The sequence below is a fragment of the Serpula lacrymans genome, assembly GCF_000218685.1.
Source record: "Serpula lacrymans var. lacrymans S7.9 unplaced genomic scaffold SERLAscaffold_14, whole genome shotgun sequence".
Taxonomy (NCBI): Eukaryota; Fungi; Basidiomycota; class Agaricomycetes; order Boletales; family Serpulaceae; genus Serpula; species Serpula lacrymans.
Window position 1 is genome coordinate 988,942 of NW_006763303.1, and position 13,268 is coordinate 1,002,209.

At 46.0% G+C, this 13,268-nt stretch overlaps 4 protein-coding genes across 4 annotated transcripts; 2 read left to right on the forward strand and 2 right to left on the reverse strand.

Annotated features, from left to right (window-relative positions):
* Positions 1 to 1,115: 1,115 nt before the first annotated feature.
* SERLADRAFT_477939 (uncharacterized protein) lies at positions 1,116 to 3,001 on the forward strand (the record flags this gene model as incomplete). Its single annotated transcript, XM_007323083.1, has 8 exons — positions 1,116 to 1,253; positions 1,342 to 1,636; positions 1,702 to 1,808; positions 1,861 to 1,948; positions 2,019 to 2,318; positions 2,373 to 2,447; positions 2,508 to 2,590; positions 2,644 to 3,001. 7 exons carry the CDS (start codon positions 1,373 to 1,375, stop codon positions 2,780 to 2,782), a joined length of 1,056 nt encoding a protein of 351 aa, XP_007323145.1.
* Positions 3,002 to 3,177: 176 nt separating this feature from the next.
* On the forward strand, positions 3,178 to 4,091 carry SERLADRAFT_442534 (uncharacterized protein; the record flags this gene model as incomplete). The annotated part of the gene is made up of 4 exons (XM_007323084.1): positions 3,178 to 3,366; positions 3,426 to 3,698; positions 3,758 to 3,901; positions 3,957 to 4,091. 4 exons carry the CDS (start codon positions 3,178 to 3,180, stop codon positions 4,089 to 4,091), a joined length of 741 nt encoding a protein of 246 aa, XP_007323146.1.
* Positions 4,092 to 4,190: 99 nt separating this feature from the next.
* On the reverse strand, positions 4,191 to 5,723 carry SERLADRAFT_418071 (uncharacterized protein; the record flags this gene model as incomplete). Its single annotated transcript, XM_007323085.1, has 4 exons — positions 4,191 to 4,973; positions 5,036 to 5,149; positions 5,203 to 5,484; positions 5,549 to 5,723. 4 exons carry the CDS (start codon positions 5,601 to 5,603, stop codon positions 4,321 to 4,323), a joined length of 1,104 nt encoding a protein of 367 aa, XP_007323147.1.
* Positions 5,724 to 6,549: 826 nt separating this feature from the next.
* SERLADRAFT_453065 (uncharacterized protein) lies at positions 6,550 to 12,894 on the reverse strand (the record flags this gene model as incomplete). Its single annotated transcript, XM_007323086.1, has 38 exons — positions 6,550 to 6,847; positions 6,898 to 6,926; positions 6,989 to 7,149; positions 7,200 to 7,225; positions 7,278 to 7,346; positions 7,396 to 7,556; positions 7,608 to 7,639; positions 7,690 to 7,699; positions 7,754 to 7,822; positions 7,881 to 7,984; positions 8,038 to 8,044; positions 8,098 to 8,240; positions 8,305 to 8,358; positions 8,409 to 8,513; positions 8,577 to 8,711; positions 8,766 to 8,886; positions 8,941 to 9,106; positions 9,162 to 9,482; positions 9,537 to 9,581; positions 9,654 to 9,787; positions 10,153 to 10,431; positions 10,495 to 10,523; positions 10,588 to 10,748; positions 10,810 to 10,835; positions 10,886 to 10,954; positions 11,008 to 11,067; positions 11,119 to 11,156; positions 11,212 to 11,309; positions 11,375 to 11,611; positions 11,666 to 11,672; positions 11,737 to 11,879; positions 11,931 to 11,984; positions 12,038 to 12,120; positions 12,168 to 12,189; positions 12,245 to 12,379; positions 12,433 to 12,553; positions 12,610 to 12,775; positions 12,834 to 12,894. The coding sequence occupies 21 exons, from the start codon at positions 10,223 to 10,225 to the stop codon at positions 6,701 to 6,703; spliced, it is 2,112 nt and encodes a 703-aa protein (XP_007323148.1).
* Positions 12,895 to 13,268: the final 374 nt, after the last annotated feature.

The following is a 13,268-nucleotide window of genomic DNA, read 5'->3' on the forward strand; positions in this document are numbered from 1 at the left end:
CTCACGACCAACCCATGACCAACTCTCATTGTATCGTCACTTTGACAGAAGTCAAGCCCATCGCTGTCATGATCAGAGTATTGGTTTCGTGTTCATAGTAACATATCCCCAACCAACACATGGGGCTTCCAACTGCATATGGTGTGTTGTTTCATCCTACCTGTCAATGTCACATAAAATTTGCGAGCTCATGAAGTTTTATACTCTAAGATATACAGCTCCATCGAGCTATCGACTGTTTACCTGTGTAGCCCCTTAGCTTCGGACTCTTGCGGCGTAATCATCGCCAGCAGTCATTAACTGCTTGCACTGGTTGGTGACAGCCATGGAGTTAGCAGCGGTATATCAATTCAATCGAATATTATGGTGTGTACTGACGCAAAACTTGTGAGCCCAAGTTGCTTTTCCCTTCGAATTCAAATCAGCTAAGTAATATATTTGAGGCTTTCTCGTGTAGTCTAAAAATTTCTAAGGTGATATCACATTCATGTGCACACACTCGTACCAGTCTCGCATCTCTTTACCAGCACTCAGGCTCCTGGGCTGGGCCTTATCGTGTGGCACACCAACCCGACTGCAAGACTTCTGATATGACGACCCCGGTCACACATGACTAAACTCTAGCTCCTTTAGCATGAAAAGGCCTCATAATTTACGAAGCAACACAGGCACCGGCCTTGATATGTCAAGAATGCAGTGACAAGGAGTTCGACGCTGCTCGACGACGTGCCCGTGATGACTCGCTTAGCCTGTAATTACTAGGCAAATGATTTCTGGGTAGAGACGACAAGTCTAGGACTCTATTTTTTTGTACTTGATGTTTCATTAGTTGTCCGGTAGTGTAGACCATACCATTTGCCTAACAGTCCTAGACGTCTGCTACAATGTTTCCACTGCGGCATGTTGGTTTGCCTCGGGCCACCGGGGTCTTCCATGTTTCTTGCTTGCCGTAAAAGTTGCACACGGATCTTGCACGGATCCATTTCACCGTGACTGTCGGCGAGCCAGTCCCTAAAGCAAGTCGTTATGCACTGCCATCGGACAAGAAGTGGTCAAGTGCAACGCATGCAACCCCCTGCATCTTTCATTCCAAACGTTATTGCGGGCAAGACTCACCGCTGGACAGCCTCCAAGACCCTCGTGAATGCATAGTTTGATCAGACACCGTCATCATCGTATGTATCGACAGCGGCATATTTCGTCCGTGCAATGTCGTCCATGTGGTAGGAAAATAGGGTATAAAAGCCAGCTTAGTACGTTCCTAAAGCCCATCTCGTCTTAGCATCCTCTAGGCTAATTTCGCGGTTATTTGGACTTGGCTTTCCTCGACATCTTTTCTAGGTCTTCGTCCACACTGTCCTTCGATTTCACGATGTTCACTTCGATGCTCTCCGTTTTTACTTTCCTAATTGCTACCACTAATGCTTCGCCCTTCGTGCTTCCTCGGGACGCATCCGACACAGACAGTTGTCAGTCACTCAAAAACGCCTGCAACGCCAACGTCACCGATTTATCCCATTTCTACAACGACACTGCATGCGTTCTTTTTACCGTTTGCTCGGCACCTCCACAAGTTCCCTCTGCTGTCCTTTTTCAGAATGGCGCCCCTGCCGATCAGCCGCGTATGAATGAGAGCGTGAGTCTTATCGGAGGCCTTTGGTCTGGCACTCAACTTGCTGAATGTCTTCTTATCTTCATTAGTTCTTCATGACAATGTCTGGCGGCCAAGATTACATGAGTCAACAGGCATTCATCGATGCATACTATGGTCAGATCTCGATAACTCCGAACGGCACATACCCATCGACGTAAGTTCCTCGCGTCACTCCCTGCGTTACGCACACTGACTTAGTCGACCAGTGTTGATGACGTGATTGCGCACTGGGAGAACATTGCAGCGTGGACTGGCTATTGCGACACTCTCAACGTACCCTATTCTAACTTTGCTGTAAGTTTTGCTACTTTCTTTTCTTCAATTGCTTTATTCATTTCAGTCGCTGAATTTCGTGTATCGTTAGGATTGGCTCGAATATTCATCCGTCCCAGGCGTCTGTCCCGCTGTGGCTTCTTGCAATGCGACTATAGCAAACGAGACACTGCCATGTGTTCCCCAGCCCATTACTGACAACGGTAGCTGCAGCGAAGTAGCAAGCGAATGTGTTTTCTGGGTCGCCGATGGTCTCTTCCAGAACGAGTACTGTGTCCTCTCCAGCTTCTGCTACGCTGAAGCCTCCACGGATGTGTTGCTTCAGCACTTGTACCCATCTTATGTTTCAGACCACCCGACGACGGCGTCTGAGGCACGTCTCTCTCAAGCTGTAAGTGACACGGTCTGTCTTTTTTCTTCAAGAGCAATATTGAGTCATTCCTAGGTATTTTACAACATAACAGGGGGTGCCCAGACCATGTCTGAGCAAAACGTGATCGACGCATACTACGGTGCTCTCGTACGTCACTCACCCCAGAGAAATTCCACGTGCTTTACTAACCGCGTTTCATTCGTACAGACTGGCACTTGGATTGACTTGGGAGGCCCATTCGGCGCTGAGACCCCAGGAAAGAGTAACAACAACGGACCCTACCCTACTTCGTAAGTATCCTTCACTTTTCCGCCAGTTTACAGTCCTGAGGTCTGCCATTTAGAACCGACTACGTCTCCAACTTCTGGGGTATCATCAGTGCTTGGACGGGTTTCTGCGATACGAAAGAGATTCCGTATGATAACCTTGCTGATTACTTGTCTTACGCTGCTACCAGCGGATATCACCCAGCAGCTTGCTGAAAAAGCAACTTTAGCCACGTTACGGACACTTCATGGACACTTTACGGACATTTTTGAAACACTTTTCACTTGGATTACTTACTAATGACGGCACGGACTATATTCTTGATCTTGCTATTTCTACTGCTTTCTTCGCTACAAACGAAGATGAATGTGTGCAACTTGTGGGTACAACCTTGAATGGATAAAAATGTGAACACAATGTAGATGTTTATGTTTCTCTTAAGATTACTCGTGCATTACCCAGGAAAAGTTCAAGGTAGTCATTTATTTATTTTGGGCAAAGTGCAGTGAGTGATATTCTGATGCGGGACTTAAGCTTAGTCTAACCCTATCCGGGTCTCGTGCAGATCTCATGCATCTCATGACACATCCATCCATTCCGTATTCACAACATGTTCCCCCCGGCTGGATTGCTCGCTTCTGGTCATTTTGTCCTCGTTTCTGATCATCTTGGTGCTCCCGCCGACTTTTTGCTACATCGGTTCCTTAGTACGCACCTGCGAGAATCGCGAAACTGCAAATGCGTGATCCTATCGGTATCAGAGGACATTTCTAGATGGAAGGCTACATCTTCAAAAGCAGTGTGTAATGTCCCTTTACGAATTTCCTGAAGGATCTGATTCCCTATCTGTTCTTGAAGAACCTGAATTTTCCTCAGCTCATAGCATCCGGGATCATCAGCTTCATAGACATTGCAGCTATCTTCGGGGACCTTAGTGGTGACATTGACAGTTCAAATGCTGTGCGATTGCGGCCCATATATGACTTGCTTTACCCAGTTGTTCATCCGTCAGATGGAGAACAGTCAGAAGTACTAGTCATCCTCGACGACATCGCGACCCTTGAATGGATTGGGGTGTCTCCTATTGAACTAATACGGTTCTCCCGTGCTTTGCGAGCCCTTTGTCTAAAGGTGGCATTTTCTATCTTCGTTGTCTGACTGTCTTATTGATCTTCACTTGCTGTACTAAGGCGAATGCAACTTTAGTCGTACGGCACCACATACTGAACCTCTCTGAACCTAATACTGTATTTGCACATATGCTTCAGACGTGCACATATCATGCTGAAGTGAGACCGTTATCGAGTGGACGCAGTGGAGCTGTCAGTGGAGAGGTGAGTCGGATATCTAATCAATTTGACTTGGCTCACTGGACGACAATCATTTCAGGTCGCATTTCATCCTGGAGTAGCTACAAGCAAATCAAAGCTTTTGCCTGTCCCACGCAGTAATGCCATTCAGTATCGTCTGACAGATTATGGGACTATTTACTTTGAAAAAGGCACGGCCGGGGGAATCTTGTAGTATTCTACACTGCAGTCTACGTGATGGGGACACTTGCTGAATGGCAGTTATGATGAAGCAAGCTCAGAAATCGATCGACTATCATCTATATATTGAATTAGGTCAACAAGGAAGATAAATACAAGATTGAAGCGATCATAACATATATAACACGAAAGGAAATATGATAGCTTTAAATTCCGATAGAAATAGAGGCCTTGGAATCGTTGGAGAGCTGTTGTTTTCATACTCATGGTCTGGCGATATCGGCGAGCCATCTCACGATTGCCTTCATCAGATCGGTAGGAGGTCTCCCAGCATCAGTGTCCATGAGGGGTGAATCGTGAATGCCTCGTTCTTCAACCACACGAGTGACATCCAAACCTGAGCACTGTTTCCATTTCTCAGAAAAGGCGATGATGTCGTCCTTAAAGCACTCATGTCCACCCGCGGATATGAAGACCTTGTTTGCGACCTTGGTAGCCAGACCATCCCACCATTCTTGAGGCGCACGCAAGGGTTCCGTGTAGAAGCCGTCTTTCTCAAGTCCCTCATCATCAGCGATATGGCTGTTAGCTCTGAAAGTGGATATCCAAAGGTTTAACGTCTCTTTACTCAAAGTATCGTTATTGGTATTCTCCGTGAAAGATTGTGAAACGAGGGCATTCGTGGTTCGAGGAGAAATCAAGAGCAGACCGGCAAGAGGAGATGAGAGTACGGGCGGAGGGTCGACCATGGGGTGAGGGTGTAAGAGATGAGAAATGACACACAGAGCAATATGAGCGCCAGCAGAGTCACCAGATATGACGATGTTAGACGGCGAGATGCCAGACTCGACAAGATGCTTCAAAGCAGCGTTGAACTGGCGGAATTGAGTAGGATACGGTGCCTGCGGTGCACGCGCTAATACAAATCGAAAGGGAAACATGAGCATGGTCGCGTTGGTGCTGGAAGCTATCACTTACTATACTCAAATATAACCACAGATATATCAGTTCCATTTGCGACCTTGACACCATCACGTAGGTAGCTCGTAAGTTTCATGTGACCGACTGAAAGAGGGAGGATGTATCCTCCACCTATATAATATGTAAGACTTGCATTTTTGATACAATGGGAAGGAGGTCCTTACCATGAAGATGGAGCAATATCTTGGTGGCTTTCTTACTTCCTATCCAGTGCAACTTGGCTCCCTCACCAACCAACTCGGTTGAGTGCTCCACTTCGGCCGGTTGTGTGGATATCCATTTCTCCCAAGCAGCTGTTGACGAACCGCGTATGTGCTGTAGCTGACGGACGTTGAGCCAGTTTGTCAAAGTGCGTGTAACTGCGTTTGACACTTCGCGATCAAAGGTTTTTGCTCCGTTTGTACCGCGAAGAGGGCCAAAGATGAATTTATAGAGCAGCGTGAAGCCTACGCGACCATAATATCATATTCAGAATCAAGTATAGACGAGGACTTGAGTATATGAACTCACCAACTGCCACCACTGTCGGGAGTAGCTTGAGTTTATCGCCTAATGTAAGACTCATGGTTGTGTGTAGAGAAACGCGTCCTGTAAGTGTCAGAAAATAAAGAGACGAGTTTACTGCAGCCGCAGTCCCCTGGCGATCTCAAGGAGATAAGTCTAAAACATGCTCAGGCCAATCATTAATGCATCATTCTCGACCCACTATTACTCCTACCTGGACCCTGCATTTCGCGGCTACAAGACATCGACAGTTAACCAGGGTTTTATTCCCTCATGTTTACACGTTACCCCACCGCAGTCTACTCGTGAGTGTATGACAGAGAAACGTTGCGGAGGTCGGCCTTTCGATGCCAGTAGGAGCGCCAGGAGCTTGAATAATAGAGACTTTCACCTGAATAGCATGTCCCTCCGGTTAGACCCGGTCCCCTCGCAGCCTTTGCCGATGACTGGACTCGTTCCGTTCGTATACACAACACAAGTGTTACTGAGCACGCTAAGTATCTTGATCTACAGGACATTTTGTGCGGTAGTATGCGTCGAGTAGTGGTAATCTCTCCCTATGTCTCAGTTGTGTAGTGAATTGGTCAGGTTTTGAAGATTTAAGTCCGGCTGTTGAGCGCAAAAGCGACATTGAACTTGAGCTGAAAACACGTCGACGAATTGATATAGGGCACAATGGAAGAAGAGCATGAAACTCTGAACGATGCACAAACAGGAGGGGAGACAAACAAGTGTAACCCGGATGAGGAAGTCCGAGTCTTCTGTCAGAAAAACAGACCTACGGGACCAGGAATACTGCAACGTATAACAACAGAGCATTAAGGTATACATGGTGTGTGACCTAGATCTACTACCGAGAATAAGGGTAGAGTCTTTGTAAGTATTAATGCTGATGTTGTTCCAGGCGCACGGGCTGATACAGCTCACTCCAAATTTCTGCAACTCTGGATCCATGATAATGTGTCCAACAGAAGATTTTGGGTCCTAACATTTGTATGAAGTATTCTTAAAGCTTGATTTGACGAATATGGATTAAAGCAAATGAAAACAACTGCCTATTAGCCGCAACACAATCTATTTGTTACTATTCCATCTACTATCAAACCATGGAAATCCAGAAGAAATATTGCTGTCGATTTGTTATTTTGATGCTCCACTTTACTGCACAGAACCGTAACCTTGAATACAATTCTGCTGCGCAATGCTGGCCGAACCACTTCGCATATAACAGATCTTCGCAGGTATACAGTCCCCATCACAGGCAGGACTGCGAATGGAACTCTTGCCTTGATAGTGGGTGAAGGTCTTTAAAGAGGATGAACATGATGCCCATAGATCTTTACAGTGGGACTTACCTGCACGAGGGACGGATTACTCTCCATCTCTGATAAGACAGCTTGTATAAGACAACAAATAATGATCGTATTTATATATCCCACCACGTACCTTCAGTGACAAGATGCCACCAAGTCGCATTCAAAGGGTCGTTTTCACCCCATGTTATATTGGTTCCATAAGTCTCACGAGTGTTGTACTCGTACTGATATGTCGGGCCATACTCCGTCTGGGAGTCGAGCTCGGGGAAGAGATCCACAGAACTCATCCAGCTTTGGGAGCAACATGAGTATTTTGGAAAAGAACGCAGAGGAAAGCCTACGTATGGGCGTCAACGACTTCGAAAGTCTGCATCACCATTAGTTCTCGTCGATGGCATACAGTAATCGGACCCACGTACCGCCGAGTCTACTTCGTAAACACGGAACCCCGAGTTCAAGTTGGTCAGAGGTGTGACCGAGGGCCCAATCTTACTTGCCTTGTGAAGTTATAATTCACCTCCAAGCACTAAGACTCACCCATGCCATCGTTTGTGCAGTATCGGTATTCATCACCGTACCGTTGTTAGTATAATAAATCTGGCAGATAACAGAAGAGTATAAAAGTATGGTTTTCTTTGAGTAGCGCTGAAGAATGCTAACCGAAAACTGGTCCTCGTGGGTATGCCCCCAGAAAATATCTTCCGAAGTGTCAGCCTTCTTAAACAACGAAGGAGGGGATACGAACTTACTAGCAATGACGTGAGGAGAGAATCGATCAACACTGGTTTGTTCGAATAAGGACTTGGATATCAAAGAAAAAGTAGAACTTACATTTGGTAGACTGGCGTGGGTGTTTGCGTCAATTAGGGTCGGGAAATAGTCAATAATAACTTACAAAGATTAGTTGGGTTTAAAAGAGGGTTGGTGCCGTCCCATCCACTGATAACATGACCAATTATCCAGACTAGTAGAGTGCTTAGTGTCATTGATATACCCTACTTTGAATACAAATGAACACATACCACGGTCGCCTGCATCCTCTGCATCTTGTAATTCATCTGTCAAGAACCTCATCATTCCAGATACGTCTGGATTGGTTGCGTTGACAAAGTTGAAGTAGTTCTCTCTTATTAAGCGATTATGAACATCTGCATCAGAACAATATGGACATCAACTTACTCATACCCTATGATAATTTCAAATAAGTACTGATTTCATCTCATCGCAGTAGATGCTTACATAGATTGGTGTTCATGGAAATAATCCTGAGTCCATCTGTACGTTTGACCATGTATGCTGCATAATGCGCACGGGCTAGTTCGACAGCAGACTGCGGAAGCCAATGTTGATGTTTCCACAGGGCTGATACATGATCGTAAAGCCTGTGATAAAGACGCGTGATAGGGACTGAAGTCGGGGGAAAACCAGGGGACATGTAGAACACACCAGTCGTATTGCTGGGCCAACTCGCCGCCCATAGAATATGGTGCTGCTTGACCCCTGCATGCGTGGATGAGCAATGGCAGCGGTGAAGTATACAACAAACTGACATATTGTAACTATCATGGTTACCAAGTGTAACATAGACTGGCCCGGGGCCGAGGAATTGTTTGAACAAGTCGAAAAGAATCACCTCCGAGTATTCCACGTAAGCTCTACACAGATACACAGATAAAAGTTGACTTTTTAAGCTCTGAATTCAAAGGGGAGACAGGTACCTCGAAAGCTGATTCTCATTGTCATGGGTAAGCATATCACCGGTGAACAATGTAAATGCGAGAGGATCTTCCGCCGTACCTGCGACAGCAGGTATAGCCTGTAACGCGGATACAATCAAGGAAATTGGTGCATCGCTGCGATTGCACAGCTTAAAATGACTCAGGATGAGGATGTGGACCAAAACCTACCAAAGGAATGCCCCAAAACGAGGTGCAGGGAAAATAGACGCATTCGGACTCTGCACGTTGAAGTTGTTTTCGCGACAGCAACTGCCAGATGTGCAATTAGCTTCGTAGCCTGTTGCATACTCTAAAAGTACAGCTCATTAGAACCTTGTAGTACAGTCGAGGTAACGATAATTACGGGCGTCCAGATGGAAATCAGAAATGTGTAGCACTTTGATGCGCTCGCCACTCGGTTGTATTGGAGGAGGTAGAGGATTGGGCTTTGGTTTGGCGAACCAACCTGTGAGATTCAGAGGAGAGGTCCACGGTGCTGGACATAGGCCAAGGTCTTTCGAGCAAAGCAGCTGAGTAACGGTAAATGAGGCAGCACGAGTACACATCGGCAGAATTTAAGAATACCTGTCCATCATACCCTCCCACATCGGCACTGGCGATTACCTGTGTCAGAATTGGACCAAGAGCGTATTTCCCGTAGGTCACCGAGCAGGTCGACGAATAATTAAAATACTCGCAAAGTTGCACAGCGAATTCGGGGCCTTGGTCTGGTACTGCAAGAGCGAGGAATTTGGCTACTTCTAACGCAGCTTGACATCGAGCGCAACTGTTGTTGCCGAATGTTGGGTTTGAAGCAATAGATTTTACCTGAATGACAGCCTGTTCGAGCAATGTAGAGGGTGTAGCTGGCGGAGGCAGAGGGTGAGGGTCTGTGGTATCATTCTCCTGGTAGATTCATTGGAACAGCAATCACATGATATTCTAGTAGATGAGTCTCACCTGGAAATTACTGGGGTCTGTCAACGAGAAAGGGAATGTTTTATGCTTCAATTATGAATATGGGATATTGTAGGGTGTGTCAATGTTGATATGTCACGTTTATACTCGTAAACGTACTGTTATGGGATCGGAAATGACTGGCTGAGCTTGCGCTGACGTTGCAGTGGGCGAATTGTAGTACTCGGAAAAGACGGAAGTCGGAAAAGCACCTGGGACAGTAAAATTGGATGGTTGGATAGTTCCGTTTGACGCTGAGGCTATTGGGAAGAAGCTCGAGCAAACAGAGGCTAAGAGCAGCCTCGTCAACAAGCTTTGCATCATTCTCAAGAAGGCGACGAATGCGTGGTCAGATTGTCAACACGGGAAGGAACGCTTCATTTTATTTCGCTTGTTGCGTGATGGACGGATTAGCGCTGGTTACGGGAGCCGAACTAAACATGATGCATGATTGGTTACAGACCAAGATAATTTGGATGGCCTGATAGATTATGTCCTGATAGACACTCCAGAAACGTGTTGCACTACGACGATTATTCTGACGAGTCCGAATGGAACAGCATACAATCCCATGACATTGGTGACAATCCACACCACACTGCAGCTGACTAGCGCTGACTTCTCGCACGAGTCTCAACGTGGGTCACAGCAAGCATTTTGACTATCATTTCTTTACATAACAAGAAGACCATTCACATTCTATTCTCGCAGACAACACACGATGAATAAACCTACACCACACAACCCACCTTCACTGCACCGATGTATAACCTTGGTTGCAGTTCTCTGCAGATATACTCGAAGAAGCGCTCCTAAGATAGCATATCTTAGCTGGCAGGCATTCCCCAGTACAGGGTGCTGTTTCGGCCGAGCTCTTTCCTTGATAGGTGTTGAACGTCTTATGGGGGGCGAGTAATAAGATGTCATCCGGCGTCTAGCGAGAAAATTATCTGGTGCCTACCTGTATCAGTGTAGAGTTTTGTTCCATAGCTGTAACCAATTTCCTCAGACTTGAAGCTTGAAGTTTCGGCGCACAAGACGTTAGAATGCATACCTTCAGTTACGAGATGCCACCAGGTCGCATTCAAGGGATCGCTTTCCCCCCATGCGATACTGCCTCCATAGGCCTCACGAGTGCTATATTCGAATTCATAAGTAGGGCCATACTCGGTTTGGGAATCAAGCTCAGGGAATTCATTAACAGAACTCTTCCACCTATGCGCCCATATAACTCGGGTCAATCAGGCTTCCTACAACAAAGACCAAAGCCTCTCACGTGTATGCATCAACAATATCGAACGTCTGCCCTGATGTCAGCTTTGGTGCGTGAAATAAAGATGTAAACGCCGTACAGCGGAATCTACTTCGTAAACTCGGAAACCCGAGTTCAGGTTTGTTAGAGGGGTGACAGATGGGCAAATCTAGTAACCATTTGGTTGGAGAAAGCTTTTGTAGAGTCATAGAGACAATTTACCCAAGCCGTAGCAAGTGCTGTGTCGGCACTCATGACAGTGCCGTTGTTTGCGTAGAAGATCTAGAAATCAGTAAGTTATCCCTCTAATATGTGATGACGAAAGTGTCTCACCATCAGCTGGTCTTCATGTGTGTGGCCAAAGAAGACATCTTGAAAATCAATGTTGGATTATGCAGATGTAAAAAATGAATGAAAAGAACTCACTCGCAATGACATGGGGCGAGAATCGATCAACACTGGGACAAAGCCAACAAGCTTAGGTTAGTACAGGGAAGAAACTCTAATGGCGTACATTTGATAAACTGAAAACCATTCAAAAGATAAAGATAAGTGGGCTAATCCAACTGTAGCTACAACAGTCACTTACATAGATTGGTTGGATTATATGTTGCTTCAGTGGTGTCCCATCCACTCAACACGTGTCCGATGATCCAAACTTTGTGTTCAAATAAAGCATTGAGCTTCCCGATCAAAACGCTGCCAACATATAAGAATTTCACCTCGATCTCCGACATCCTCGGCGTCCTGTAGCTCGTCAGTGAGATACCTTAAAATACCCGAAGCATCCGGGTTTGTCATGTTAAAGAAATTGAAATAATTTCCCCTATCATATTATATGAGATGTTTTCCCCTTTCTGGTGGGCTCAGAGGAACTCACGTGTACCCTATGAAAGAACACTCGATAAGTTAATAACAGGCAACATAATAATGTCACTGGAAAACACGAACAGAAATTGGTGTCCAACGATATAACTCTCAAACCGTCCGATCTCTTGACCGAATACGCGCCGTAGTGAGTCCGCGCAAATGCGGTTATGTTATCTGGAAGCCAGCCCTCATATTCCCAAAGTGCAGATACTTCATCAAAGTTCCTACGATTCAAATTAGTATCAATACGAGCAGAAGATGCAACTTTGTATTACCAGTTGAACTGCGACCCCAGTATTCCGCCCATAGAATCAGGGGACGTCATAGCCCTAGTGGAAAGGGATCGTGAGTATCAAAGAAAATAACCTAGAGCGTTACTAACTCGCTGTATGTGTCGTGATTGCCAAGGGTGGGGTAGACAGGACTGGGTCCAAAATAATGTTTCAACAAACCGTAGAGGACCACCTTGTGACGAGTCAGAAAGTATCATGTGGTGATCAGCTACACCATACCTCTGAATACTTCACATAAGCTCTGAGAACGACGTATCAGACATGCCAGGATATCCACGAGTATAGACCATATGTACCTTGACAGCTCATTTGCATTGTCATGAGAGACTAAATCGCCTGTGAAGATTGTCCATGCAAACCCTTCCTCTTCTGTGCCCGCGAGATGAGGAATAGCCTCAAAAGCAGATGTAATCAGTGAATAGGGCGCATCACTGCGTCATCTAGTGAGTAAAATGACACACAGACACTGTCTGAGAGTATTCACCAGAAATAGGCACCATATCTTGGAGCAGGGACAAGGACATGTTCAGGGCTCTCGTCATTATACATATTGGTGCGGCAGCATAGATAGTCGCTGCAATTAGCCTCTGATCCCGTGGAGTATCCTAAGTAAGAGTATGTATTCAGGGGCTAATTCTGCTCGAGTCAAAATCCAGCTTACTGGGGTCAATATGGAGATCAGAAACATGAAGAACCTTGAGACGTTCACCACTCGGCGTTTTTGGTGCAGGAAGTGGATCGGGTTTTGGTTTGGAGAACCACTCGGTCAGGTTAAGAGGTAAAGTAGGCGGCGCAGGACACAGGCTTAAGAACGTATGACAGATGCTCTAGAATCCAAATTCATTCGATATATAGAATGAAAGAAAACGTCATATCGTGACTCACCTGACCATCGTATCCCCCAACGTCGGCATAAGCAAGAACCTGAGTGATGTAGTTGCCCACCCCAATGACGCTATACTGGTTAGCACATGTCGAGGAGTAATCATAAAACTCGCAGAGTTCTACTACCAGAAGCGGGACTTGCTCAGGGGCTGCAAGTGACAGGAACTTTGCAACTTCCAGACTCGCTTGGCACTGCGCACATGTACTATTAAAGGCTGGGTTGGCTGCAATCGACTTGATTTGAGCCAAGGCGTGCTGAAGGAGGGCGGACGGTGCGGCTATAGGAGGTAAAGGGTGGGGATCCCAAGTGTCATTCTGAAGCTCAATATAAGAATACAACAATCAAATGTCGATTTTCTGGGACACCTACCTGAGGAAAGTTATCCGGATCGGTGAGATAGAAAGGGAAAGCCTCATGCTATGCAAAAAAAAAAA